The sequence below is a fragment of the Vitis vinifera genome, chromosome 12 (genome assembly GCF_030704535.1).
Source record: "Vitis vinifera cultivar Pinot Noir 40024 chromosome 12, ASM3070453v1".
Classification (NCBI taxonomy): Eukaryota; Viridiplantae; Streptophyta; class Magnoliopsida; order Vitales; family Vitaceae; genus Vitis; species Vitis vinifera.
This window is the reverse complement of record NC_081816.1, coordinates 12,733,989-12,759,509: the sequence shown is the minus strand read 5'-3', so window position 1 is coordinate 12,759,509 and position 25,521 is coordinate 12,733,989. Positions and strand designations below refer to the sequence as shown.

General features: G+C 39.0%; 1 protein-coding gene across 1 annotated transcript in view; it reads right to left on the bottom strand.

Moving 5' to 3' along the window:
- The window catches only part of LOC100252548 (potassium transporter 7), a 62,521-nt gene that overhangs the window by 32,207 nt on the left and 4,793 nt on the right, over nt 1-25,521 (bottom strand). Inside the window, exon 5 of the mRNA XM_002274543.5 lies at nt 7,459-7,719. Within this exon, the coding sequence (XP_002274579.1) occupies nt 7,459-7,719 (261 nt within the window). The remainder of the gene's footprint in view (nt 1-7,458; nt 7,720-25,521) is intronic.

The window sequence follows — 25,521 nt, the reverse complement described above, 5'->3', positions numbered from 1 at the left end:
CCGCTATCTTAGAATGCCGACGGAGGGCTTCAAAGGGGAAATTTTGTTTTTGCTTAAAAGAATGAAAGAGAGGAAACTTCAAAAAGGAAAGTTGAATGGTAGAAAAAGGAAAAAATTGGAGTCGTCAAAATTCAAAAGAGAATTGAGAAAGTTGGAATGGACAATGAACTATCTGGGAGGAGGAGGAGAAGGGGAAGAGGGGGGGGGGGGGGGGGGGGGGGGGAGTACAAGCAGGTCTAAATGAAGCTCCGACTGCTTACTTGGAATGTAAGAGGGGCCAATAATTGCGAAAAGAGGAAGGTGATCAAAGCTTTGATAAAGAAGAATATGGTGGATCTGGTTTGCCTACAGGAAACCAAGATACAGGAAATGTCAATGGGCATTATCCATAGTTTAGGAGTGGGAAGATTTCTTGAGTGGGGAGCTGTAGATTTAAGGGGCGCAACTGGAGGTATAGTGGTGTTTTGGGATAATAGGATGTTGGATTTGGTCGACCTTCAAAAAGGATTGTTCTCTATTTCTTGCATTTTTAAGAGTTGCGAGAATGGTTTCATATGACGTTTACAGTGGTTTATGGCCCAACATTGAGGAGGGACAGGGAGAGTTTTTCGGAGGAGTTGGGGGCCATTAAGGGGCTTTGGAATGGGCCGTGGTGCGTTGTAGGGGATTTTAATGCCATTCTAAGTCCGGAAGAGCGTAGCAGAGGAGGGAACCTGAATTCAAATATGAGAAGGTTCTTAGAAGTAATAGAAGATCTAGAGTTAAAGGATCTGCCTATGGTTGGGGATCCTTTTACTTGGATTGGAGGGGTGATCAATTAGTCTTTTTCAAGGCTGGATCGTTTCTTGGTTAATGAGGGGTGGGACAGTCATTTTGGTGATGCGAGGCAGTATGTCCTACCAAGAACTGTGTCCAATCACTTTCCGCTTCTTTTGGACGAAGGGGGCTTGAGAAGAGGCCCTTCCCCGTTTAGATTTGAGAATATGTGGCTGAAAGTAAAAGGTGTTAAGGACCTTTTGAAGTATTGGTGGGAGGGAGGTAGCTTCAGTGGATCCCCAAGTTTCATCTTGGTAGAAAAACTAAAATTTCTGAAGGCTAAGCTGAAGGAGTGGAACATAAACACCTTCGGTAGGGTTGAATATAGAAAGAATTTGGCTTTGGAGCAGGTGGAGTTTTGGGATGCCAAGGAGAAATTAGCAGACTGTTGTTGGAAGAGCTAGAAGCTAGAAAAGAAGCAAGGGAAGATTATAAAAAATGGGTCTTACTTGAAGAAATCATGTGGAGGCAAAAATCTAGGGAAGTATGGCTGAAAGAGGGGGATAGAAATACCGGTTTTTTCCACAAGATGACCAATGCTCACAAGAGGAGGAATAATGTGGACAGAATTAAGATTAATGGAGCCTAGCTTACGGAGGATAATGGAATTAGGGAAGGGATTGCCAATGCTTTTAGGTTGTTGCTCTCCAATCCGGGGAATGGTGCCTTTTTGTTTCCGGGTTGCAGTTTGAGACTTTGGAGCCTTTGGACGCTAGTGCCTTGGAGATTCCTTTTATGGAAGAGGAGGTCTTTGATGCACTATTGGGCTGTAATGGGGATAAAGCCCCAGGGCCAGATGGATTCTCTATGGCCTTTTGGCAATTTGCTTGGGATTTCATGAAGGCTGATGTGATGTGTTTTTTCAAGGAATTCTATGAAAATGACAAATTTGTTAAAAGCCTAAATGCAACTTTTGTGGTCCTAATTCCAAAAAAAGCAGGGGCTAAAGCCTTAGGGGATTTTAGGCCTATAAGCTTGGTGGAAAGCTTGTACAAGTGGCTGGCCAAGGCCTTAGCCAATAGGCTAAAAAAGGTGGTTGGAAAGGTGGTCTCCAAGGCTCAAGGGGCGTTTGTGGAAGGTAGACAAATTCTAGATGCAATGTTGATAGCTAATGAAGCCATTGATTCGGTCCTCAAGAATAATGAGAGTGGCATTTTGTGCAAACTGGGTATAGAGAAGGCGTATGATAACGTGGACTGGACTTTCATTCTCACGGTTATACAGAAAATGGGTTTTGGGGAAAAATAAATCAGGTGGATTAAGTGGTGCATATCCACTGCAAGTTTCTCCGTGTTGGTCAATGGAACCCCTACGGGCTTCTTCCAAAGCTCCAGGGGTTTGAGACAGGGCGATCCCCTTTCCCCTTATCTCTTTGTGATAGCTATGGAGGTCTTTAGTGCTTTTCTCAAAAGGGCTGTAGAGGGAGGTTTCTTATCGGGTTGTAAGGCGAAGGGTAGGAGTGAAGAAGGGGTCCTAATTTCCCACTTGTTGTTTGCTGATGATACACTGGTGTTCTATAAACCTTCTCAAGACCATTTGACTTATCTTAGTTGGTTACTTATGTGGTTTGAGGCCGTTTCGGGATTGAGAATAAATTTGAAAAAAAGTGAACTCATTCCAGTAGGGAGGGTAGAGAATATGGATGATCTTGCTTGGGAATTTGGTTGTAGACTAGGTAGTCTTCCAACCACCTATTTGGGGATGCCCTTGGGTGCTCCTTTTAAGTCAGTTACAGTTTGGGATGGTGTGGAAGAGCGCTTTCGAAGAAGGTTAGCCATGTGGAAGAGACAATATTTATCCAAGGGAGGGAGGGCGACTCTTATTCGAAGCACGTTATCGAATTTACCCATCTATCTCATGTCATTGTTGTGCTTACCAAGCTCAGTCAGACGGAGATTAGAGAAGATCCAAAGGGACTTCCTTTGGGGTGGGGGCAATTTGGAGCTAAAGCCTCATTTAGTAAGATGAGAGTTGGTGTGTTTAAGTAAGAAGAAAGGAGGTTTGGGGGTCAAATGTCTTTCCATTCTCAACAAGGCTCTTCTTGCTAAATGGAATTGGCGTTTCGCAAATGAGAGAGAGGTTTTGTAGAATCAAGTGATTAGAGGGAAGTATGAAGAAGATAGAGGGGGTTGGTGCTCTCGGGAAGTGAGAGAGGCTCATGATATGGGGTTGTGGAAAGGAATAAGGATGGATTGGGAGTTGGTGAGTGATAGGATGGTTTTCATTGTTGGTAACGGGGGGAGGGTGAGATTTTGGAGGAATAGATGGTGCGGGGATTCTCCTTTGTATATGTCTTTTCCTTCTCTTTTTGCTTTGACTGTTGAGAAGGAAGCGTGGGTGGCAAATATTTGGGACCCTTTGGCTGAGGGGGGTTGGAACCCCTGTTTTTTAAGAGCTTTCAATGATTGGGAGGTAGAGGAGGTGAAAAGATTTTTGGAGTGACTACATGGTAAGAGAGTTATTGAGGATGTGGAGGATATGGTGTCTTGGACTGAAACTAAGAGTGGTAAATTCTCGGTCAAGTCTCTCTATGTTGCCCTTGAAGCGGGTTGTTCATCTATGTTTCCTTCAAGCTATATTTGGAATGTGAATGTGCAGCCTAAGATTAGTTTCTTTGCATGGGAGGCTACGTGGCGCAAAGCCTTAACCTTGGATATGGTCTAGAAAAGAGGACAGGCATTGGCAAATAGATGCTTTATGTGTCTTGAGAAAGAGAAGACCATAGACTATCTTCTTCTTCATTGTTCAAGAACAAGGGTTTTATGGGATCTACTTTTTACTTTATTTAGGGTGTCTTGGGTGTTGCCTTCTTCAGTTAGAGAGACCCTTCTAAGTTGGCATGGTTTTTTCGTGAGCAAAAAACGCAAGAAGGCGTGGAGAGCTGCTCCTCTTCACATTTTCTAGACGGTTTGAAAGGCGAGTAATAGATTGACATTCAAGGATGATATGTTGTCAATTCAACGACTGAAATACTCTTTTATCCTTTCTTTTTGGTCTGAGACTAAGTTGTTCATAGATGATTGCCCTCTAACTATAGCTAATTTTATTGATTAGTTGGGCTCTAATTAGGATTGTGTTGTTGGGCTATCTTTGTTTTTTGGCCTTGTTGGAGGCAGGTGTATAGGTGTTGTATACCTTGAGTTGCTTTTTTAGCGTCTCTTTTATATATGAAATCTTATTTACTTATCAAAAAAAAAAAAAAAAAAAAAGTTATGTATAAGAGGCCCACAAAATACAAAACCTAATCAAAGTAAGACTATTCTCGTCCACTAAACAAGGAAAACTACAAATAAAAGACATGAACAAAAATATCTCAAAAACCACAATCAAATTCTCTCAACATTATACACCCCTTTCAAAATATACATACATACATACATACATACATACATACATACATACATATATATATATATAAAAGAGGTCTTTCTCATAAAATACAAAACCTGATCAAAGTAAGATTATTCTCCTCCACTAAACAGGGAGAACTACAAATAAAGGCATGTACAAAAATATCTCAAAAACCACAATCAAACTCTCTCAACATTATCCACCCCCTTCAAATTACAAACCAAAAGCCAACTAAGTTGAATAACATTTGTTAACTACATTTCATCGATGGACATAAGGAGTTGGTCCAAAGTCCTCTATTTTGGCCTTGTGTTTTTGGCCCCTTGCTTTCATATATATATATCATATTTTCCTTTAAATACAATAAATAAATTTGGGAAAATTGAGATAAGATGTAACAAAATAAAAAAATAAATAAAAATTGATAGGTAAATTTTTGTCCCCATTGGGACTTGAACCCACCTCCCACAAACCCTCCCCATCCCTTTACCACTTGAGTTAGGCCTCAAGAGCATAACAAAATAAAAATATTTGAAAAATTATGATTAACTTTTTGCTTTTTTAATTCACATAAATTTATTTGAAATGTTTCAATATATAACATTTATCAATTAAATAAAATAAAAAATACAACATATGGTATTGGAAATTGAGATGATGACATTTGAACAAGATGAAGTTCTTTGAAAGGGTTAACGTAGAAAAGAGTTATGATTTTAGGGTTTCATATTAGGAACTTAATTTGTAGATAATATTTGTAATTCCATAGGTTAATTAGTTATTATTTAATTATGTTGCATTTAATATTTAGAAAATAAAAGATTTTCTTATTGTTTAGTATGGTTATAAATGTAATTTTCCGTTAGGAGTCTCTTTATATGAATTAAAATGTGTTTTAATCTTTTCGTTTCTTTGAAAAAGATAAAAGTTAGTCACATTTTTCAAATATTTTTATCTTGCTACACCTTATCCTAATTTTCCCAATAAATTTTTGCTTCCTATAGATAAGCGTTCAAAGGTCTTTAAACAACATAACTCAAAACCATAACTTTCAATATTAATTTCATTTTTTACCTATCAAAAAAAATATATATTAATTTCAATTTTTGTCAAATGATAACCAAATCAATAGGAGTTTTATTTTGAAGATTCCATTGTAATTAGAAGATTAAATCAGAAAAAGACATGCTCCAATATTCTAAGCTAGTGTGGGGCTCTTGGGCACCTTTAATGGTTGGTTTTTTTTGCTTCAAAGGCGGTTTGGGAAAGGTTCTTAACCTTAGATCAACTTAAGAGAAGAGGATGGTTGTTAGCCAACTATTGTTGTATGCATGAAATCAGAAGAATCAGCTGATCACTTGCTAATCCATTGTGGAAAGGCAAGGGTCTTTGGCATATGTTATTTTCTCTCTTTGGTTGTTCTTGGGTCCTCCCATTCTCTATGAAAGATTTGCTAAAGACTTGGCTTGGGAGTTTTGTTAGCAAAAATAGAGAAAAGATTTGATGGACAACCTCTCTTTGCTTGTCTTGGATTCTTTGACAAGAGGGGAATTGAAGATACTTTGATGGAATTCAATATTCAGATCAAGCTTTAAAGGACTCTCTTATTTGTACCTTTTCCACTGGACTTGCCTACATATTCTAGAGGGTCTTAATCCCTTGTTAGATTTTATTGGCTGGTTGTGTGTGTCAGTGGGAGGGTGTCTTCTATGCTCTTTTGTGGTGTTTCTATTTTGTTGGCTCCCTTTGTATACCCCCTGTGAACTTGGGGTGCACCCCCTTGTTTTTATTTGGTGCCTTTAATATATTTTTGGTTGCCTATCAAAAAACAAAAAATTGTCTTAATGGCCATAGAGCAAACATGGAGAAAAAAATTCCCAAGGTTTCAAGAGAAACAACTAAGACATTGCTATTTCTTTGAGCTATTATGGTGGCTTTCCTGTTTTGTGGTTTTGTATTATCCTTTAGATTCTGGCTGCCTATTCCAGCCTTAATTGGCTTCTATTTTGACTACCAATTTTGGCCCACACCTATACAAGCCTTTTAGACCACCTAACTGGCTACATACATACATGACCACCTAACTGGCTACCTACCTACCTACCTACCTACCTACCTACCTACATACATACATACATACATACATATATATATGTAATGTATATGGATGCCAACACCAAGAAACAACGAGGAAGAGGAAGTACACAATGAGGAGGAGCTTCCACACTCAACTTCACCCCAGCACACTCTCCTTTCCTATCTCTCCGAGTGGACAACATTTGTTTGAGTTAACAACAGAAGAAAAATCCAGCAAAATCAAAATCATAAGTTTTGTACTCTTTTCCTCCTGCAAAAGAATAAAAACAACAAAGGAAATTCTGTGTTGCACTAAGAATTTAAAGTAAGACAAGTTGACAATAATATATGATTCATTATCCATTACATACATCATATTCTTGCCTTTTTCATGAAGCATTGATTATCAGTAAACTAAATTTCTAGTCACTAATCTGACAACATGTTCAAGGGTAGCATCTTATCATACCTCAAGCCAACTTCAATTGCAAAACTTATATATAATACAAAATATCAATCAAATCAATATAGTGAAAGATGAATTGTTGAATTGAACTCAGTTAATCATCCCAATGGAAAAAAATCAACCAGGTAGTTCACCACTTAGGGTCAACTAGCCATTTTGACATCTCTAGTTAGAGAAAAGAACCTCTGTTACCTAGGTTTCAAACAATTGCTTTTGCTGAGTGATTTCATAGCATGACAATAATTGAACTCCACTTAGACTTCACTTCAGATTTTTTTTTCACTAGAATCTCTGTTTAAGAGAGGTTAATGACTATCCTTTCATTTGCTTAATTATCCATCAGTAGAAGTTAAACTAAACTTGCTGTCTATAAATTCTCTTTAATCTTTGCTATAAGGGGAGGGAGTTCGTTTTTTGTTTCCCCTATATCGAAAGGAAAAAAAAACACTTCTTGCTTCAGATCCTTTCTCACCTAAGCACTTGTTTGCTAAAAAATGAAGCTGATACCTTGGGGATCTTACATCATCAGGTAGAATAGCATGTCTACACTTTTTTTTTTTTTTTTTGAACAAAAGTGGATGGTATCCACCTGTAGGATAAAGAAACATTTATTGACTTGAAAAACATAACATCAATTGAGAGGACAAAAAAACCAAATTTAATAGTTAAAGCAATTATTGAACCTATCCACAAGACATGTCAAGTACTGTGCATTCTTGAAATGTAAAATTCCTCAATTGACTGGTTACCTGTTGCACATAGAAGACAACCACCAAGGGCATACCAGGCTTTAGTCGAGTTCCTCTTGAAGAAGTAATAGATGTGAACAGGATTAAATGCCATTAAGACACGACTGTCATATTTTACAAGGTTGTAGATCCCAATTCCAGCGAGAGAACAAAACCATATGAATAAAGCAGGACCTACAGCAAGTCCCACTTTACTTGTCCCAAACTTCTGTACACTGAACAAAATTATAAGGAAGGCAACTGCAATCATCACCACTTCATCTGCATATGACACAAAAAAAAAAAAAAAAAAAAAAAGGAGAGAGAAAAGGAAAAAGAAATGCAGAAATTATTAATATGGCCAGATTGATTACATATAAAATTAAAATCAGAAATGCATACACAACTCAAAAATCCACTACTGTATCTGAGAAAAAATATTGGAAAAGGGGGAAAAATGAAATGGACAATTTATTAAAATGGCAAGATTCATATAATGAAAATTGAAATCACAAAGGCACAAGCAACATAATTTAAAGAAAAATAGAAACTAAGAGTATAGATATGTCCAAACCACTTCAACAGCACATCCACATATGCAAAATGAAATACAAATATGCTCATTTTACCTCAAATTTTGAACATACAAGCCTATAAGAGAGTAATCTGGTTCTAGTTAGGAGATGTGAAATCTATAACCTGCAACTTAACATAGGGAGTAGTCTAACCATGTATGAAACTTCAGAGCTGATAGCAACCATAGTAGGTCACCAATGTTCCAACTTAAGTTGCTGGGCAAACACAATGAACAGATGCAAGAGAAGAAAGGACAAAATCCTCAATTTCATAAGAATAATAATTACTATCACCAATATTCAGATTGGTGGACCTCCCCATCTAGCACTGGTGCAATATGGGTTTAGAAGCTGACACAGCTAGAGCATGGGATTTAGCAAACTCCTCAACTCAGGATTTATGAATGGAGCAGCATGCTTAAGATTCTACCATAACTAATTCACTGGAAAAGTTTGCTGAACTGAATTACATCTCATGAATCATATAATATATGCATGGCCAAAAGCTGAATAAACATCACAATCTATATGTACCATTAGTGGGCATTTTTTCATTTGGTCAAATAATTAAGAACAAAAACTCTATCTGAATTGGCTGGGTTCCCCTTTTTTAATAGAAACAAACATATTTATTGCATTGAAGAGTAAATAGAAAGAAGGACAAGCAATCATTTTTTTCTTTTTAATAGGTAGAAGGACAAGCAATCGTTCCAAGGAGCACAATTGCCAATCAGAAAGTAGAAACTTATACCACTCCACAAAATACCTGCATGACTATGGGTAGAAATGCAATATGCATACACCAGAGTTAATACACACGGGGAGGAAAAACGCTCTATACCTCTTGGAAGAAAAATTCTTCAATGTGGTTCTATCTACATTGTCAAGATGTTTGTTGGATCATATGTGAGTTCAGATTTTCCCCTTTTCAGTGGTTACGGGGGTGGGTGGGGTGTCAAATTAGGTCTTTGCATGAGTGGAAGTTCTAAAACCAATGTGCTAGAATCCTCAAGATTTTGGATGCCAAGAAACTAATAGGTTGTCTTCAAAAGAGGCAAAAAAGGAAAAACTTTAAATTAGAGCTCAATATATGGCAAAATTTGGAGGGGAATTGTAGGTGACAAATCCAAAAGCAATTTGATACAAATAAGGTTATAAAATTTCAAAAATTATTCCATAGGCTTGTGAAGTTGACAATAAATAAAATAATTACATTGGAAAGATGAATTACTGCAATCTATGGTGCTCTAATCCTTTATCATTACAGCAGTCTGCTATCTAGGTGCTCTAATCCTCACCTTAGCAGTGTCTTTGCCCTCTTGCAGCCAGTGTCAGGCCTGTTCTAGTATAAGAAGTTCTCTTTTTTTGCTCCAGGTGAGTGAGTAGACCGTAATTGTAGAGACGTGTGTAGTTAGCAATTCAAGGACAACAAATCCAATCCGTGGGAGTTACAGTACCTGTGGGGTTATTTTGGACAATCCAATGTTCAACTGGCTAAAAGTTGAATTTTTTTTTTTCCTTTTTGACCGTTAAAAGAACTAGCACACGAGAGACCCCCATGCTTACCACTTGACCCAAACTCGTGGGATAATTAACTAATACTAAATTTTATACAGCACAAATTACTTGACTTAGACTTGGGGAATGCATTTATCTTTTGTGAGAAAATAAACATTTGATTATGAGAATGGGTGAATTGAAGAGCCCCACTGAGATAGTATCATTAATGAGAAATAGGAAGGAAATAGTAAAATTAAAATTTCAGGGTTATTTCTCTCCATGGAACAAAAGTTTACCAGTATCTTTATCTTTCTATGACAGCAATTGAGGAATGAGATGTTATGGCAAAGATATATTCCCATGTGAGTAAATATGAGCTTCAGCCTAATAATCAGCATGAAAACATGATAAGTTGATGCATGTTGATTTCTCCAACCTTCAGCAGATATGCAAGATTCTAATCATCATAGGGTTTCTAATATTATCTCTTGTACCCAACAGATCCAACAAATTACGAAGCATGTTCAACAGGAACACGTTTACAGTTCATGCATGGTTTGTATCATGAAAATGGTCAAGCTAGGCCTCAGATCCTTGAATATCCACTCTCACCACCACCCCACACCCCCACCCCCTAACACACATACACATGATTACTACTAGTGCATATTACTGGTGTTAATTGATATATATTTCATACTTTTGGGTAGTAATCATTTCTTAAATACTCAATTAACATGTTTGCATTCTTGCAATGATCACTAACCACTCGTCTGAGTAGAGGAGTATTTTGAAGGTGCAATTGGTGAAAAGAAAGCAGATGAGCCAATTGAAAAGGATGGAAGTGAAGTTGTGGAAAGATGGTGAGTGAGAAAGCTTGCAATCATAGGTGTTAAAAACTTATGATACCACGATACGATGCATTTTTATGGAAATTGATATGTAATGCCATCTATATCTCATTTTAAAGTGTATCTTATGATACATATACGATACATGATACTATACGTGATATTACTATACAATGATACATACAACCTCTTTCTATATTTTTTTTTTTTTAAATCAAATTAATTTTTTTTAAAAGAATTTATTATGTTAATTGTTTAAAATATACTAAAAAATTTAAAATTGATTATAAAAAGGAGAAATAAGTAAAACAATCTTATATGAAAAGTTGCATTCTTGTTATCAAATGCTATATTAGGAGTCAAGTAAGTTTATCTTTACAATGACTATTGGAAAAATTTTATTTGAATGGTTTGAATGTCGATAATGAAAATAATAGTGATTAGTGAATAAAAAATTTTACTTAATATATTAGTTTTTTTTAATTTCTTTTTTAGTATAAAAAGGAACGATGATGAACCTAAAAAGCTAAAAATTTGAAGACGACACATAAAGGCATATATATATAACAACACAATAAGTGCATATGCCTAGTTAGAATTTAAAACAAAAAATCACAGCTAAAAATTGAAGAAGTTTATTTTTGTGGATTATGTAATGAATCTATAAATTAAAGTTATATTTTTTATGAATAAAAAGCAATATATTAAAAGAAAAAAGGCACATCAAGGACGCGCCCCAAAGTATACAGGTAGTATACAAGAGAGAGAAACAAGAACCCCTTAACCAAGGCCTAACCAATCTACAAAATTTACAAAGGAAGGGGGGCCAGAGTAAAAAAAAACCCTTAGTTGGAGCCCAAAGATGACAAAGGAAAAACGATTTACACCCTTGAATCGAATGTCCCTCCTTTTCAAAAGCCCTATTGTTTCTTTCCTTCCAAACAATCCAAAAAAGGCACAAGGGAGCTGAAAACTACACTTTCTTCCTCTCCTTTCCCACACAAGGCCCAAGCCACCCCAATAACGCCTCTCTAATTGAATAGGGGAGCACCCATAAAACCCCAAAAAGGGAAAAAAGAAAGTTCCATAAACTTCTTGTCAGCACACAATGTAAGAGGATGTGATCAATAGACTCTTCCTTTGACAGACACAAATAACATCTATTAGCCAAAGAGAACCCCTCCTATGAATACGATCCAAGGTTAAGACCTTTTTCCACGTAGCCTCCCAAGCAAAAAAACTCACCCTCGGAGGCACCAAAGAGTTCCAAATAACTCTTGCTGAAAAATCCCCTAGTCTTTCCGATTCCAAAGCCTTATACAGAGACTTAACAAAAAATCTTCTATCCTTTGCCTTTGTCCAAACTACTTTTTTTTTTATTAGAAACGAAGAAGATTATATTAATATAAGAACAAATACAGGAGAGAAAAAAGAGACAATAGAAAGAGAAAAAAACCAAGGGAAGGATGAGAGGTCCTTCCTACACAAATTGAACAAAGGATAAAACTCCCAACAATAGAACTCTAAAAACAAAGAGAAACCCCATCAATCTTCAAACTTTTGAAATGCAAACCCCAATCCAATTGAGTTGTAGAATGTTTAGAGGAACTCCTCTAAAAGCTTCAATACAAGAAGCCCATAGAGAAGAATAAAACCGGATCAAATCCCATACCATCTCTTCCGTTCTCCCTTTATCCTCAAAGATCCTATTGTTTCTCTCTTGCCACACCATCCAAATCAAAGTAAGGCAAGCAATAAAAAATTGCTTGCCTCTTAATGAGTTCCCCAAGCCTTTAAAAATAATAACCAACATGTCCTCAAGGCTCCTTGGAGGGACCCAAACCAACCCTACTAGATTGAACAACCTGTGCCAAAGTCCAATGGTAACGAGACAATGAAGAAAAAGGTGGTCAATCGACTCTCCATTTCCTTTGCAAAGAATGCACCATTGAGGACAGAGGGCCTTGTAGGGTCTTCTCAATTGCAACTTGTCATTAGTGTTTACCTTCCCATGTGCTACTAACCAAGCAAGGGCCTTAACCTTTGAAAGGACTTTTGAGCTCCATAAAAACTTGGTCGGAAGGAACATTAAAGGATTTGAGACTTTTGACAAGCCCAAGAAAAAAGATTTCACTGAAAACAAGTCTGACGAAGACAAAGACCACGACCTTGAATCTGATGAAGAAGGGGAAAAAAGCACAGAATTAAGGGAGGACATTAATCTCTGAAGGAGATCAATTTCTGAATCCATTAGATTGCGGCGAAAGTTAAAATTCCAAGACAGTGGTAAGAAATTGCCAAGGACATTTGAGACAGTGAGGTTTTTCACAGAAATAACTCTATAAAGATCAGCAAATTGAGAACACAAAGTTTGGTTTCCCCACCAAAGATCTTCCCAGAACCGAATTCTCTCCCCATTGCCCACCACTAGGCGGACAAAAGGGGAGAACTCCTGGAAAACTTGAGCAATAGCCTTCCAAGGACATCTGTGTGACCATCTAACCACCGTGTTGGCGTCTCATCCATTAGGATGTGTCCCATATATACTCACAATAACCTTATGCCAAAGACCGCTCCTTTCTCTAGGGAACCTCCAAAGCCATTTCCCTAAGAGAGCAATATTTCTCATAGAAGTCTTCCCAAAGCCCAAACCTCCCAACTCCTTTGGTCTACTAACAACCTCCCATCTGATAAGGTGATCTTTCTTCCCTTCCCCCACCCCAGACCAAAGAAAATCCCTTTGCATTTTCTCAATCTTTGAAGCTATTGATACTGGGATTTTAAAGAGGGAGAGGAAGTAGCTAGGGATGTGAGACAGACAAGACTGAATTAAAGTAATCCTCCCTCCCAAAGACAAATAGGCCTTTTTCCACTCATCCAGCCTCCTCGAAATTCTCTCAACCACTGGATCCCAAAAGCCTATTGTCTTTGGGTTCCCTCCCAAAGGAAGGCCTAAATAAGACAAAGGCCACTCTGACACTCTGCAATCCAAAACCAAAGCCAAACTAGACAACAGCTCCTGCCTAGTGTTAATACCTGAAATGGTGGTTTTTTCTAAGTGGATTTTTAAACCAGATACTTGCCCAAAAACCAAAAGGATAATCTTAAGGTTTTGAAGATGATCCAAAGAGGCTTTAGAGAAAAAGATGGTATCATCAGCAAACTGTAACAAAGACACTCTAGTCCTATCCCTCCCCACAAAGAAACCCTCAGTTATCCCAATTTCCTTTGCTATAATCATCAACCTACTTAGAACATCTGCTACTAAAGTAAAAAGGAAAGGAGAAAGAGGGTCTCCCTGTCTCAAACCTCTAGAGGCCTTAACCCAACCCTTTGCATTCCCATTAACTAGGATTGCAAAACTAGATGAAGACAAACAGCCCCTCATCCAAGATCTCCATTTCTAGCTGAACCCCTTCCTTTGAAGCACATGATCTAAAAAGCCCCAATCCACATGATCATAGGCCTTCTCAAAATCAATTTTGAAGACTACCCCTTCCTCCCTTGACCTTCTTTTCTCATCCACCACTTCATTGGCTATCAATACACCATCCAAAATTTGTCTCCCTTCCACAAAGGCTCCTTGAGAGCCAAAGATTGTTTCATGTAGAACTTTGCGTAAACGCCCTGATAAGACCTTAGCAATTATCTTGTATAAACTTATAACCAAGCTAATAGGTCTATAATCTGAGATTTTAAAAGTTTGGCTTTTCTTAGGCACCATAGCAATGAATGTTGCATTTGTACTTTGATTTATTACCCCCTTAGTGTGGAACTCAAAAAACACCCTCATAAGATCCTCTTTTATCACATCCCAACACTCTTGATAAACTGCTATAGTAAAGCCATCAGGGCTAGGGGCCTTTTCCTTATTCAATTGGAAAACTGCCATTTGAACCTCCTCTTCAGAAAATGGTCTATCCAACCAAACTGCACTCTCTCCAGAAATAGGGGCCCAATCAATCCCTTCAATCCTCCAAGAGTCACCTTCAAGTTTGGAATGAGATTCCCAAAGAAATTTACAATCTCCTCAGAAATAACCTCAATGTTACTTAAAGTCTCCCCCCTCTCAAAAATCAGAGACTTAATGAACTTCCTGCTTCTTCTTCCAGTGGCCACTCTGTGAAAAAACTTAGAGTTGCAGTCTCCTTCTTTAATCCACTTAACCCTAGATTTTTGTCTCCATTGAACCTCTTCCTCTAATAACAAATCCTCTAGCTCCTTCCTTCTTAAGGTCCTTTCCGAAACCAGATCAAGATTTAAATTCCCTTCTTGTTCAATTAAATCAATTTTGCCTAAGTCCGAAAGAATGTGCTTTTTCCTCTCTCCTAAATCTCCAAAGGCCACTATATTCCACTCTTTCAACTTTGATTTAATAAACTTTAGTTTCCTCATAAACTTGTGACCTTCCCAACCTTCAACCGTACACTCTTGCCACCAATCTCTAAACTTCTCTTTAAACTCATGGAGCAACCACATATTCTCAAACCTAAAAGGAGTCGGTCCCCATTTTAAAGGATTAGTTTCCAAACAAATTGGGCTATGATTAGAGATCCATCTAGGAAGGGCCTCTTGAATACTTTGAGAGAAAAAAGAATCCCACTCAGAAGATAACAAAAACCTATCCAATCTCTTGCAAATAGGATCCACTTGCATGTTTGACCATGTAAAAGCCGCATTCCTTAGAGGGGGATCCAACAAACCACTCTCCCTTATAAACTCGTCAAAACACCTCATGTTGACTATTAACCTAGAGTCACCCATCTTCTCAGATATCCTCCTGATAACATTAAAATCCCCTCCTACGCACCACCTTGGGAAAGTCAAACTATACAGGCCTTGAAGCTCCAACCAAAAAGTCCTTCCTCCACAAAGGCTTATTCGGGCCATACACTGAGGTTAACCAAAAAGACCTTTCCTCATTAGAGTTCAACTTTACAGTTACAGAGAAGGATCCTAACACCTTCTCTGTACACTTGAACTTAATTGAATCCCACAAAATCACAATCCCCCCCGAAGCCCCACAAGCAGGAAGAGCAGCCCACTCCAGACTTCTGCCTTTCCAAACACTGCTCACAAACCTCCTATCCCAAATTTCTCGCTTTGTTTCCTAAAGCATCACCATATCTGGGTTTTGAGTACTTAAAAACCTTCTCACAGTCCTCTTTTTCTTCCTAGATCCTAATCCTCTTGTATTCCAACTTAAGATCTTCATGAAAGCAAAAAACAACCCGACACAACCAGCACCCAGTACTAATCCTCTCCTCGAGTTCCAAAATCATTTTTCCTCTTTCTTCTGGAATAAACCTTCTCCGCAGAGAGAGCACTCTTGTTCTCTCCTTCCACACCTTTTCCATTATCCCTGACAATTCTAATCCTCAAACTCTCTAAAACCGACTGAACCTTGACCATCTTCCTAGGCGTAAGTCCCTCAACCTGAAAACCTTCCAATGGGAGGGTGGAAGGTTCTAGCTCTGAGGGCGAAGCCTCACCTGAGACACCATGCCCCTCAAGGTTACTGAGTGTTTCCCTAAGGAAAGGTCGGTCTTTAAATTTTCGGTTAGAGGTTTCTAGGGGAAACACCACACCTTCAGAACAGGACGCACCACCACGACGGCTGATATTCACAACAGGAGAGATAAAAAAGGAACCACGCTAAACAAAAAAGCTTGACTCCAACGAAAACGAAGAAAAAGGCTGACAACGAGAAGGATGAACCACAGAAACAGAGGATTCGGGAAGAAATTTTGGCTCAAAAGCCCCAACCAAAGGAAGATCCCGCTCGGATACAGCTAAGAAAGGAGGACGCACCTTATTGACCAATTTGCATTGCGAAATACCCTCTTCTCCCTCTGTCTCGCTGGTAAAAGCTTTGGATGTTTTTAAACCAGGAGAAAGATCGCTCTTATTGGAGCGAGATTTGCCCCGAAAAGTGTCTTGATTTACCTCCGATGAGCCACCTCCTTCTAAGTTACGCTTCGGGGTAGAAGACGCCTCCTCTAATCTCGGCGACCAACTTCTTGCTATGCGCCTTATGGAGACTGAGGATCCTTTTGCCTTTGACAACTCTTGAGGATGACCTTTCAGCATATTTTCTTTGCAGTGAACCCTGGTCGTAGGAGCTTTGAAGACGAAGATGCATCTGGGCCACCATTAGAGGAACCTTTGTGGGCTGGACCCGCTAAGGGCCCAAAATCTTTCACCCCAAATTGGGCCCAATCAGAACAGGCTTTAAAGGCGTCTGGTTTTGTTGGCCCGACGTTGCTTCCCACCGTTGGGCCCAACATTCACCTTTCCTTTCCTTTCTCCCCCTTAGAGGATTTTGAATCTGAAGAACGAGAATGGGAACGATGACGAGGCCTCCAGCTACGGCACTCATTGGTCCTAGCAGTAGCTCGCAACCCCTCAGCAATCTGTGGCTTCTGAAAGACGCAACCCCCCACTGACCTCAGCTCGTCCTTGTTGCGATTTGACTCAAGTCTGAGAGAGGCTTCTCCGTCATCTTCTCCGGTGACTGTAACTACAACCGTGTATGTCCAATCTCCATCTTCTACCTCTAGTAGCGCTGGAAGCACGACATTTGGAAGCATCTCCACCCACAATGTTACCTTTGTCAAATCAACAAGCTTCAACGATTTCCTCGCCACCTTCGTTACCCTCCCCCACTTCTGCAAAATGTGTCTCAGTTGCGCCTCATCCCACAGATGGAATGGAAGGCCTCTTAGTTCCAACCACCCCCGTCTAAATTTTCCATTAACGACTGAGTTCTCTTTTGGCGACCATCTCCTCAGAGCAATAACCTCTCCTCTCGCTGTGAAGCTCCCTTGATCTTGAATCCACTAAGCTCTCCTTGCAGAATCCACAAAAAAAGACCCTTTGTAAGCATAAATGGGTGTTACAGACACCATTCCTTTCATACCCACCCTTCTCGCTATAGCTTTTCCAACATCACACCAGTCTCGTATTTTTCCTTTGCTTTCACAAACTACAGCTCTTGCCCATTTTCCAACTAGCATCTCTGCACCATTCCTAGGTCCTTTCTCTGCAACCACATCAGCATAGGACCACTCACCTCTGTACATTCCTTTGCTCTCTTGAGGCTTTTTTTGCTTCTCCTTCGAAACTCTTTCAGCTTGAACAGAGAAATCTTGGACTGAAGCAATCGCCTTCCTAAGATTTTCCCACCCATAGCCTTTAACAAGTTCGGGAACAACTAAAACCAAAGGTTTTCTCTTTGCAACGAATTCTGTGATTTTCATATATCTCCCTCTGCTATTAAAACATATCTCCATCAGATGAGTCCTAGTCTTGCCCCTCATCTTTCGAATGAAACCCCTGGAAGCCTCCAAATCCACAACTTTCTTCAACTGCTCCAATAACCAACCCGACTCCTCTCCAAAACCTAAAGAAACCACAAAACCTCGACTTCTCTCTGTTATTGTAATCCACGTTCCCCCATTAAAACCTTCAGACTTTACTTGGAAAACCTTTCTCTCCACTACAAACGATTGATTTCGAATCATCTCTCCACTTCATCAACTCTCATAGCACCCTGCAAGTTGAGGAATTTCCCTCTTCTCACATAGGCATCCCTTACCTCAAATTTGATATGATAATGTCCTACCTTTGTCCAAACTACTTGATCTTCCACATCATTATAAACCCTCCTCCCTTGCAGCCTTAATAGAAAACGCTCCAAATCGAACACTTCCCAATCATTAAGCCGCCTAGAGAACCTGGGAGCCCACACTCCCCCACCAGAATGGCTCCACACACTCCACCCAAGCCTCCTTAGCCAAGGGGTATAGCAAATAGAGAGGAAAAAGAAGTACACAAAGGATTGTCTCCACACCACTTGTCCTTCCAAAATCTAACCCTTCTACCATTCCCCACAGAATAAACCATATTGTCACCTATCACATCCCAAACTCTCCTAATCGCTTTCCACAAACCAACCCCAAAACTACCTCTCACAACACAAGACCTCCATCCGCCCTCTTCTTCCCCATACTTCGCACAAATAACTTGCCTCCACAAAGCTTCCCTCTCCACCGCAAAACGCCAACTCCACTTACATAAGAGGGCCTCATTCAGCAACGCTAAATTCCTCACACCCAAACCACCCTTTCATTTATCTGAACAAACAATAGACCAATCACTAAATGGGGCTTCCTCTCCAAGGCCCCACCACCCCAAAGAAAATCCCTTTGGATCAGCTCCAATCTCAAACTCACACTCCTTGGCATATAAAACAGGGACATACAGTAGATAGGCATACTGGATAGAGTGCTCCGGATCAAAGTCAGTCTATCCCCTTTAGAGATATACTGTCTTTTCCAAAAGGAAAGTCTCTTCCTCAGCCTTTCCTCAACCTTGTCCCAAACTGCCACCTCCTTGAAACGAGCACCCAAAGGAAGACCCAAGTAAGAAGACAGGAGCGTGCTAACCTTGCAACCAAGCTCAAGAGTCAAATCCTTTACATTCTCCACTCTCCCCACCGAGATGATCTCACTTTTGTCCAAATTCACTTTCAACCCCGACATGGCTTCAAACCACATAAGAAGTCAACTCAAGTAGGACACCTGATCAATAGAAAGCTCACAGAATACTTAAGTGTCATCTGGGAACAGCAAATGAGTGATCTCCACTCCCGCACCTCCTCCACCACTGAGCTGCCACCTCGGTAAAAACCATCCCTCCTTCGCTCTCTTCAACAAGCAACTGAGAGCCTCCATGACAATCACGAAAAGGTAAAGGGATAAAGGATCCCCCTGTCTCAAGCCCCGAGAACTTTGGAAGAAACCGGAGGGAGTTCCATTAATAAGGACGGAGAAACTAACAATACCAATACACCACTGAATCCAACTAATCCACTCAACTCCAAAACCCATCCTTTCCATCAACCAAAGAAGAAAACTCCAATTAAAGTTATATTTTGTTACTTTGAACTTGTCAAAACTTTAACATTCAATGTTTTCATATGATATGATATAGTTCAACTCTTTACATTCTACCATCTTCCATAAAATTGGTTATATTTTACTCTATAATCCATACTTTCAATAGATATTCACACATATACATATTTTTCTATTTATTTTTCACTATATACAAAAATTTACAATACACGATATTATATGATACACAATAACAAAAAAATAGAAAAACAATACAAGATACGTTTTACAAGCTAACAACTATGGCTATGCATATGTCAAGTTCATCCTGTGGACTAATGACTTGGGTAGTTACAAGGATGAAAGATGTTTTGTGAAGTTGCAAATGGCATGCTTGGATTCCAATTCAAGTATGCACAACAATGGGGAGTTCTTGGTAAAATGGAATGGGGTTTTACAAGCTTAATTGAGGGAGACAAACCTCTAATTTGCTTGCCTATGCAAATGGAGGAAGGATGAAAGTGGAATTGTGCACTCTATGTTTTTTCACACACCTATGCAAGCATCAATGCTATTCTTGGTTACCATTCCAAGCTCATTAGAGAATACATTAAAAAGAGGGTCATGCTTTGTTACTTTGACACACCCATGTGAAGGTGATCTTTAGTGCTTGAATGTCTATCCCAACAGCCATAGCCGCATTTTCGGGGATTTAGAGATTCATCCATGTGAGGAAGGTGATTGCCATATGAGGTTCCATTTGAAGTTGCATTTGAGTGGAGGAAGAAGATGACCAAGGCTGTGATGCATCTGGACAGTCAGTGCAAAGTTGATTCATGCTTAAGATGTATTGAATTTCCTTTTAAGATTATTGGTGATGCAATTGGAAGAGATATGGAGTGTCTCAAGATGGATCATGGCTGAGAATGATGGGTTTAAGGGTTTTAAGGGAATTTATAGATTGATCTTTTAAAGGAGATTCAAAATTCAGGTTTGGTTAGGAAATTACATGCATTAAAGCTTGTTTGAAGATAAAAGTTTCATAATCAGAAGCTTGTTTGAGCACTTGAATTGATCATGAGAGGAGGAGCTCGTTTGCTCATTTGCAATGCAGTTGGAGGAAGAATGGACAATCTCACATGCCCATGCAAAAATTGGAATACCTCTGCCAAGGGAACCACCAAGTATGTTTTAATGGCAGCCCATGCACCATGCTTGCACACCCGTGCAATAATTGGAATTGCCATGTGAGCCTCCACAGAATGCGTGCAATTCAGCTGCATTTCATGTTCTCTTCACATGCCTATGTGAAGTTTCAAACACCTCTGCGAGCCTAACAAGAATTATGCATTTTGAGCCGAAATTTGCTAAAATTTGCTACTTGTATTTGCATGTCCATGTGAGCAACCACTACACCGTATGAGGAATCTTGGCACCAAACTCCTATTTTTGAATTGGAGCCTTTCCAATGATAACATGGCGAATTGGAAGGTTCTAGAAGGCTTCTAGCATGGTGACAAGTGTACACTATTGTACTTGGCCTATAAATAGGAGTTAGAAACTCTAAATTAAAACTTTTTGCAACTTTTGGCGATTTTGTAATTGAGGGAGCTTTGTAATTTTTCTTTGGGGAACTAGAAATTTTGTTTCACTTTCTTAGCAATTTTCTTTTATTTTTCTTGAAAGCCAAACATATCTTGTGAAATCAAATCTCCAAACACGTGTCGCTAGTTTTTCATTTTTATTAGAGGTGGAAGGAACTAAAGTTGAGATCTAAGGTGAATTAGTCAACTGGACTAAAAATCAAAGGTATTCTTGATTGAATTGGTTGAGTAATGATTTTAAGATAACATTCTTTTTCAATTGCCTCGAATGGGGAATATAGTGCAATCTTGATTGATTCACCCATTCTTAAGGCTAGATTTGGTGAGATTGTGTAGTTTCATGATAGAATCTATTGAAAGGTGATTTAAAAAGAATTGAGCCAAGTATGAAGGTTAATCCACAAATTAGGAGACCTAATTTGAGAATTAAATTGATATAGACCTAAAGTTGAATCAAATATCAATTCAGGTGAGATTTCAAGGTGTTACCCTAACTTAATGAAGAGTAGATCATGATGATCTAAATCACCATAGACATTGATCTCTAGTGAACTCTAAATCTGAGAGGTTTTTCATTTGAAAGATTTAATTTCCATTTTAGCCAAATTTACTTCTTCAACTTTTATAAATTTTATCAAATTTCAAATATAATTTGTCACCACACCATAACTTTGATTTTTATCATTTCAATTCACACCATTTTCTCGCTTCATTACCAACATTCAACAATCTCAATGGATGATACTTGGTCCATTATACTACCATAGGTTCCTTGTTCTTATACATTTTTCATCAGACGAGAGCAACTACCATATGGTTTTTATACATTTCATTGTTAAAACAAACTTCTCAAGTCTCCACTAAAATCCCAAGTTGTTCAATATGATAGGAAACACTCCTATCCCCTATGAACTCAATTGTCCAAACATCATGGAAATGTCAAACTAGTTTTGTCAACTTCCTTTATAGGAATTCAAACCCTTCAAAGGTTTCCCCATTTCTTCCTTTCCATGTGTTCTGTGCAAGCAAAGTTAGATGTTTTTCCATGTTCTTCCATTTTCCTCTCATGAACTTGCCATGCCAACTTAAGAGACATCCCTCATTGTTCTAAAGAGAGCCCATGGTATGATACAAAGCAAAAACAACTTGGGATCGTAGGCTACTAGCCAATGGACCAAATAGTGAATGCTACTTTTAAGGGAGTTGAATAACCTAAAACATTTTAGGATAAAGCCTTAACTCACAAGAATATTAAAATCTCAATTCCAGCACTATCGAGCCTTCCAATTTGCTTCATGTCTCTTTTTCAAATTCCCAAAAGAGTAAGGGTTAGATTGGAAAAAATACAGAGAAACTTTTAAGGATTAGCCATCTAGAAGAAAAATGAATCTAGTGAGATAGGGAATTGTTTACAAAGATAAGAAGTACGGTGAATTGGGATACGAGGTTGAAGGTCTTAAACCAAGCCTTACTAGGCAAATGGTTATAGAGGTTTGTCACTGAACATGTGCGGGAAAATTCATCCAAGCCAAATATGGGTATATAGAGGAGGGTTGTAGCACCCTATGGATGAGAGAGTTTTTTAGTGTAAGCTTACGGAAAAACATTAGAAGAGGATTGGATGATTTTAAAATGAGAACAACTACTTAACTTAGAAATGGTACGAGTACTAAATTCTAGTGGGGTAGATGGGTGGGTGACAATCCCATCTAAGAACTTTTTCCCTTACTTTTTAGTTCAGCCTTTGACAAGAATGCTACAATAGCACATTAATTGTGGGAAAGGGTAAGCAATGGAGGCCTTTTGTTTCTTTGTTGGTTTGTTCGTTTGTTGGTTTTTTACCAAAAACAGAAGATGTATTTATTAAAGTTAAAAAGAACAAAAGAAAGATGAGGATTCTTCCTCGTAAATACAAAACTTGATTAAAATATGATTGAACTCCACTATACAAGGAGTCTACACAAAAGGTTTAAACTACAAAACAAAATACAAAGATGTCATCTCCTCAAGTCTTGACTAAGCTTCTCTCAATGATGCCCAAACCCTTTTGATCACACTAAATGTCAATTGAGTTGAATAACACTAAAAGAAATGTGTTTAAAAAACTTGGTGAATGAGGCCTAAAAAGAGGAGTAGACCATTGGAGGCCAATGGTCTATATAGTTTGGAAGGCACTTTCAAGATTGGAAGTAGATGTGGTGGTTCAATTTTTAAGCTCATACATGTAGTGAGACTGCAAGGAGTAAGGGTTGATGGTTTACAAAGAAAAGAAGATAGGAAAGGGAACTTTTGCTGACAAGGCAAAGAAAGGTTTAAAAGGCTTGGGAGAGGCAATTTGGTTTCAAATGGGGGAAAAGGAGATCTATCTTGAAAAGGAATCCCAGAAGAGATGTCTAGTGGGGGGATTTCTTCGACTTGGTGCCAAAACTACAAACTCTGAAGAAATGGGCAGTTCACAATTGGCAATTGAAAGGGAGAGTTGATTTATTTTTATTAGGGGGAGCTCTCATCCTTTTGAAATTTGATTTCGTTGAAGATGTAGAGGAGGTGTTGTACAAAGGTCTAAGGAAGTTTGCTAATAAACGCTTGTCCTTAAGAGCTCTCAAAGAGACATCCACACGAAGGAGGTGTGGGTTACACTGGTAGGGCTACCTTTACATTTATGGGACATGGCTTTATTTAAATATCTAAGGGATTGTTGTCAGGGTTTCATTGCAGTGGACGAAGACACTGCAAGGCATCGCAATTTCCAATGGGCAAGATTTCTTGTGAAGTCAAATGGCAAGAATGTTCCTGGATCCTTGCAAGTGGTGGGGAGATCTCTCTGCTACTCAATTCAATTGTGGTGAGAGGTCTCACCTTGGTTATCGCAGTATATAGCTAGCAAAATTACGAAGCCGTAGAAGGCTAGGGTAGAAGAAGAAGGTGGTGGTGATCCACGCACTAGAGAGGGCATGAGAGAGAAAGTTTTGTTTGGTAGTAGAAGCTCAGGAAACGTATCAAGCTTAGGAGGCCTTAGGGGTCTTAAAGTTGGAGAAATAGTAGGTGGTTCAGAAAAGCCTCTATCCCTAGGCCTTTCTAATGGTGGGTGTAGGCTTAGAGAATTGGACCTCAAGATGCTAAAGGAGGCCCATTGCAAGAATGGTTTTGATGTGCTTTTGGGCCAGGACTGTAATGATAAGGAAAGTTGTCGTGGTCTCCAGCCCTTTAGCCCTTAACATTTGTGGTTTGAGCCTCGCCCATGTTTCTAATTTAAGGAATTTAAATGGAAAAACTTTGGAGGTGGGCTAGGCCTCAACTGGTTACTACGTGGCCTAAGGGCATTTATAACCTCTCACCCTCTAAAGGAGATTAAGAGAATGGTTATAGGAAGGGGTCTTGCTTGAAGTTCAGGAATCCCATAAGAGGAAGTCTATCTTAAGACTTGGTGACTTCTCTAGCTAATGTCGATGGTCCGAGGTTTGTTTGTGATGATGATGCCCTTTATCTTTTAGTTCAGTCTTCCACATGCCTAGAGGAGAGAGCGCCTGCTATTGATGCCGCTCTTTTGCTTGAAGCAGAACTTTTTTCCGGTAAGTCTTCTTCTCCAATTGGCTTGAAGGGGGGACAGTCTTCTTCTTCGGATTCGTCTTTGTCTAAAGATGAGGGGATTCACCTTCAGGAAGGACTAAAAGCTTGGTCCCATGAGAGGAGCAGGGCATAGAACCTTCAGTTATGTGCCAGGGTGATGGTTACGAGCCGTTGCGTTTGATTTCTAATGAGGGTTGGGTTAAGGGCTCCTCGAATAATCACTCTAAAGATGCCAAGAGTGCAAACCTATAAATGTGCAATGAGGAAGGGCTTCGGGTTTTCGGAGCCCAAGTAGGGGGCCGATGGGAGATGAGAGCCTCTCCAATCTTGCTTTAAAAATGTCTCCTTCAGCAATTTTCTAGGAACGCCAGTGGAAGGGCACATAAGAAGGAAATTGCTTCCTTGCTGAGAAAGTTGGAAACTAGAAAGGGAAGCAAAGTTTTAGCTGCAAAAAGGACTCCCTCTACATCTAGCATTGTTAGGGGGCTTCGTAAATTGGAATGTTTGGTCAATTACTGCAATCAAAAAAGAAAGCGAGGAGCCAAAATAATGGGTGGGAGATGGTTTGTAAGTGACCTCGTTGGTTGTGATTTTCCAGTTGTTGGTAGGCTCAGGCTTGGTGTTCATCTTTCCTCATATATAAGTGTTATTTAGAACAGGAGAGGGGTTGGAGTCTAAAGATGGTGGTTTCAAGAAGTGCAAAGAAGAGTGGAAATAGCAATTGGGTAGTTCTAGTTTATGTTTTTTGTGTGTTTGCCAATCAAAAAAAAAAGGTTAGATAGGCTTAGGGTCTCTTTGTTCTTCCAAGGCTTTAAGGTGAAGGTTTTTTTTTTTTTTTTGTTTCAGGTTATGGTTTGTTGTTTCTTTTCCCTTTTGCTTGTATTCGGTTGCTACTTGTATACTCCTTGTGTACTTTATGCGCATTTTCCAAGCGCTTTTAATATATGCTTTGTTTATCTATCAAAAAAAAGGAACTTGTGTCAAGTCTTAATATAGTCCATTATGCAATGAGAGTAGAGAGATGTTCCCAACTCAAGAAAGTTGGAGGCTCATGCTCCTCTAAGAACCTAATTGTTTGCCTAGGAAG